The 5,305-nt window shown below is 35.2% G+C and overlaps 1 protein-coding gene across 1 annotated transcript; it reads left to right on the forward strand.

Moving 5' to 3' along the window:
• Window positions 1-1,319: 1,319 nt before the first annotated feature.
• On the forward strand, window positions 1,320-5,153 carry LOC134501931 (5'-3' DNA helicase ZGRF1-like). The gene is made up of 4 exons (XM_063309955.1): window positions 1,320-1,403; window positions 1,526-1,606; window positions 1,713-1,769; window positions 4,470-5,153. Exons 1-4 carry the CDS (start codon window positions 1,383-1,385, stop codon window positions 4,668-4,670), a joined length of 360 nt encoding a protein of 119 aa, XP_063166025.1. The 5' UTR covers window positions 1,320-1,382; the 3' UTR covers window positions 4,671-5,153.
• Window positions 5,154-5,305: the final 152 nt, after the last annotated feature.

Consider the following 5,305-nt stretch of genomic DNA (forward strand, 5'->3'; position numbering starts at 1 on the left):
CACCCAACTGCGCTGCTGAATTTCAGTCCAGTAATTGCTGAAAATCAACAGCGCGGCTTCTTGTTATTGTATGATAAGAAATCCATAAATTTTGAGGTATAGGTCCTAAAATAGGCTTAAGGCAATTTTGTTTAAAAAGCCCCCACATCCTAAAAAAAATTGAAATTCTATGCTCTATTCAGTATATCACAGCTATTCCCACGTTGAATCTGAACCTAATCCCCACTCTACCTAATGAAATTCAATGTGCAAAGGGTTGCTACCAAAAACTTGCCTGTTTCTCAGATATTTAATCTATGTAACCCAGTTCTTGCATAAAAGCATTTTGCAGAGAAAGAGCCATATAAATCAGCCTTAAATCCATGAAAGAAAAGGGATAGAAATGTAATAGATAAGAAATAATTGTCTGTATTGTAGTTTAACTTCATATACTTTGTTGATAAGAAGGAAGGGCAGAATGAAAATGTGATTAATAAATTAAAACAGGGAGCAACATTATCTGGCATGTGTAGAGTTAAGGGTAAAATAAAAAATAGATTGGCAATAATGGCTAGAATTGTAAATATATCAGGTATCTTTAGCAAGCCTGATACTCTTAGTGACCTTCTCCAGGATGATCTCTCCCCAACCTGGCTCTTCAGGTCTCCCATGGGTGCACCCATTGCTGCTGTAATCAGGTCCTTCTCCATTCTTCCACCTTTCCCAGCATCATGGACTTCTCAAGGGATAATGTGTCCAAAATTTGAGCTTGGTCATGAGAACTCTGGATTGATTTGCTCTGTGATTCTTTAAATAATCAATTAGCTTGATAGTTATCTCATTATTATGTAATTACAGACTGAAAGTTTTGCAGAGAAAAAAATTAAATGAGACATCTTGTGGTTATTACATGGAATTGAACATATTGGGGGAATATATTAGAATCATTAAAATTATTAAAATCAAAATTCAGAACAATCTTTTTTAAAAACCTGAGAATAAATTGCTGGTTAAGAGATATCATGTGGCCAAGGCTACATTCCTTTAGAGATTTATCTGTATCCATTTAAAACAAGATTTACTTTTAAAGAAATGTTTAGGCAATATACTGCTTGGTTGAAATTTTAAAAACATTTGCTCTAGAATAATTCCCATTGAAAACTGGGACTTCTAGATGTACATTTGTTATACTGCATTGTAAATCACCTTTTGAACTTCAGAGAATTCATATTCCTGTTAAGGGGATTTGGAAAGGAAACAATATGAGATGAAATTTAAAAACTATAATAAATATTTAACTTTGAATTTCAGAGATGAAGTTAATTTAACAGGATTTTTCCTTCTCCAGGCGGTGTGATGGTTGGAAGTGCAAGCAGGTGGTATGATCTTAGTATGCCCAAATAATGGCTTATCAGGAATTTATTGTGAGTCTATAATCTTTTTTATTTTCAACAATATTTCATACATTAAAACATATCATGAAATAAAAAATATAAACAAGATTCTGAAATAGTAATCAGAAATATATTTTCACATATCAATATAGGTTTTATACACACATCAGAAGACTAAAAAATCAAAAGTGTGGCAAGATGGAATTTTGAAGGCCACATTTGGAGGAAATAAGGTAAATATGTATGTTCAGTTTGGTGTTACAGTGTCAGCAGTTTTATATCTGTTTGATTATCTAATGAAATATCAGTCATCTGTTTTATTTTTCTTGTTTAATACAGGCAACCTTATTTGATGACAAAGGACAGCTCTTGGATAGTATTTTCATAAAGTTTCAGGTATGTGCTTTGTTTTTATTTGTTTAGTAATTTTAGAGTATCAGTTGCTTGTTCAATTTCATTAAAATATTCTCTGTTGATACAGCCTAACCACATTTGGCCAAAGTCCTACTTAGACATACAGTACATACATAACTTTCATGTTACAGTATTCCCTTTCAAGGTAAACAACTTTATGCAAAGTTAAGAAAAAAGTAAGAAATTTGAAGCAAAAGAAATTGAAGACAGGATATAAGATAAAAGCAAAACAAATCTAACTGAATCTAGTTCACATCAACACCATTTACCTCTCCATACCTCTTTATAATTGAAAACCAACTTTGCTTTCATCACAACATATGCTAATTTTTGTTCTTTACAAATCTCACTTCTCTTTGAGGATCTAATTAATTCAACACAACTACAACTTTCCCAGTTTTCCCCTTCTCCTTAACCCATTCACTCTTCCTTTATAGATCCTTATTCATTCTCTCTGTATGGCCAAGCCAGCTTACTGTACTTCTTTCATACAGATTTCTCCCTTTTGCATTCAATCCACATTCATTCAGCACCCATTCATTCTTGATCCTTACTACTCTTGTTTCACTCCATAAACCATCTCTACTGCATTTACATTACTTCTATATTTCTGTTGATAGACACAGCTCTCACTTCCATTTAACCAAGCGGTCACTTCAGCTTATTTCAACAAACATTTATTCCTCACAAAGGACCACATATTAACCACTACCTTTTTACTAGGATTTACAGATCTTAAAATTCTGCATTCATTTCTCTATCCCTTGAGCAGAAATCAGAAATCTCCAAATGCAATTATCCGGTCTACTGAGATTGTATAGGCTGAAGACATTATCAAACCTCAATAGTCATAACAAAGCACTACACCTGAAAGGACAATTATAAAGGTCTGGGTCAAATATGAAACTGACATAGACTTATTTTAACCAAAATTGGATCAGATTGAAAGTGACAAGATTAGCATTGCAAACTATCCAAATGTTCAACTTTGCTCTGCGGAGATAAAAAGCTCAGATCTAGCCATAAATGCATCAAACTTCAGAAGTGTCAATACAGTACTATTTTCTATCTTGCTTTTTCAGAGACCAACTTTCACTTCTATACTTTGTCATAGAGAAAAACATTGCCTGCACAATTCTGATCTTTGTAGGTATAGAGAAGTGACAGTATCTGAATAACTTTTGCAAGGCTTTCATTGCTTCCATACTATGCGGCTTACTTTTAAACTGCTAGTTCCTTTACTGTTGACAGTGATTCCTAAAAGGCAGAAGCTATCATCATTGCATTATATCCATTGTCAATTCTAAGGCTGATTGCTGTACCTGTTGTCATTATTTTGATCTTCTTTCGATTTAATCCTGTTTTTCCACTTTGATCCTTGACTTTAATTATTAGAGCTTCCTGACCATGTGCATTTTTAGCTATCAGAGTAGTGTCATCAGCACAGCACAAATTATTGGGAGGAGCCAAGATGGCAACAAACTAGCAAAAATTATCACTGTTTCTTCTTCCAGTTTTAAAACCACATTAATCTTCCAATCCAGTCTCCCTCAATATATATTCAGCATATAGGTTGAATAACTAAGGAGTCTCACTCCAATATGTCTCACTCCATTGCTGACCTGGAGCCAGTCTGTTTCACCCTGTTTCATCCAAACTGTGGCTTTCTGTCCTGAATAAAGGTTTCACACAAGAACAGTGAGATGTTCTCGGATTTCCATGTTCTTAAGGACATTCCAAGTTTGATCAATGCTACATCTTGGTTTTTAATTCACCTCAGTCATCTCAAATGGGTGGAACTTGAAAGTGCATGATTAGTGTTGCCTGTCACATCCTGGATTCTGTGTGTTCAGTCAGCTCATCTATGACATTTTTACTACCATCTTGGCTGATGTCACAGTTATTATTATTGCAAAGCCTTTTGTCTGTTGACCCAGAAACTCCTACTCTTCTAATTCCTGTGTACTTCTCAGTAAGAAGACTGGAGTACATTGATGTCAGTTGGGGAGTTCAGCTTTGAGGACCTGAACTAAGCTTAGTGGAGACTAAGCCTTGCCAACTCTTTTAGGACCATTGGAGGCATGAATGTCTCATACCTCTGCAGACACAATGCAAATTTACTCAGTAGGACATCCAAAGAGATGACCTTGTTCTTCCTGAAAGACATACTGTACGGGTGAACCAGAATGAGTGGCAGTTGGGCTCAGTACCAAAGCCAAACCCAGACAAGATGATAGAAGTCATAAAGTAGAAATCAAGACAACAAAACAAGGTATTATAAAAACTTTATTAAAGTTATTGCTGAAATAGTGCTGCTTGTGACTTTAAGAAAAGAGAGATGCAATATCTGTTTGGATACATAATACTTGTTCCAAACCAACAAATGCATAGTAAACTTTCTTTTTCCCATTCATACATTTTGTGGTGACCTGCTGAAGAGCATAAATCTGTCTTTCAAACAAGTATATTTTCAGTAGTTTTCACTGAAATTCAGAGGAAATGACAGTACATTAAAAACTCCAGAAAATGTTTTATATAAATTCCTAAAATATTTAGCCAATTTTATGTGGAATCATGTCTGTACAGTTATGCATAAAAAGTGAAATATAGAAGCTATATTGATATACTGTGAAGACAGATAAAGTTGCTGAAATGTAAAAATACTTTTTCTCATCTCTCTAGATAAAACCTGGTGATGACTTCGAATCTGAGCAATATTTAATCACTGTAGAAAGTGAAAATATTTCCAAAACTGGTTATAAGAACACAGAACAACAAAAATTAACAAGTAATCCCTTGAAATCCCTTGCTGCTTCATCTCTATGCCATCGAAAGCGAAAATATTCTGTATGTTGTCTTTTCCCTTTCTTTTTTCATATGTAACAACTGTGCAATGATCTGGGTTTAAGGGAGAAAAGGTGATTTGTAGCATATAGAGGTGCTCAAGTAGTACCTATCAGCAGATCTTTAAAGAATCATTATCTTTTCCTCTGTTTGTGCATTGCCCCCCAAAAGACATGTTTGCTAAAAGCAGGTGCCAACAGATGCTATGTAAGTACCCATGCTCACTTTGAATCACCTTTTTCCCCTCTGGTCCCAGCGGGGGTGCTAGGACTCCCAGAACTCTGAGGACTGGTTGTAACCACCATTCGTACAGTGCCATCGTAACTTTGAACAGTCACTGAACAAATAGTCATAAGTTGAGGACTCTCTGTGATCAGCCATGTGCATGCACACACGACTTTTGGTGATTTTTCTCCCTTGCCATCTGCCGTATCACGTATATTACAATGTGAAGTGGTTCAGATCAGCCACTATGTCTCATACTAGTTACTAATGCCCTGGTTATTATGAGTGCTAACAGCAGCAGGTATAATACGTTCTATTAGATCAGCAGAACAAAGTCAGTAAAAGCAAACCACAGTATGGTCCACAAGCTATATGGATGCTATGTGAATATTAATCTGTTGTCTGTACTACTTCTCAGACAGTTACATAAACACCAAGACAGAGTTTTC

Source organism: Candoia aspera, chromosome 8 (genome assembly GCF_035149785.1).
Source record: "Candoia aspera isolate rCanAsp1 chromosome 8, rCanAsp1.hap2, whole genome shotgun sequence".
Classification (NCBI taxonomy): Eukaryota; Metazoa; Chordata; class Lepidosauria; order Squamata; family Boidae; genus Candoia; species Candoia aspera.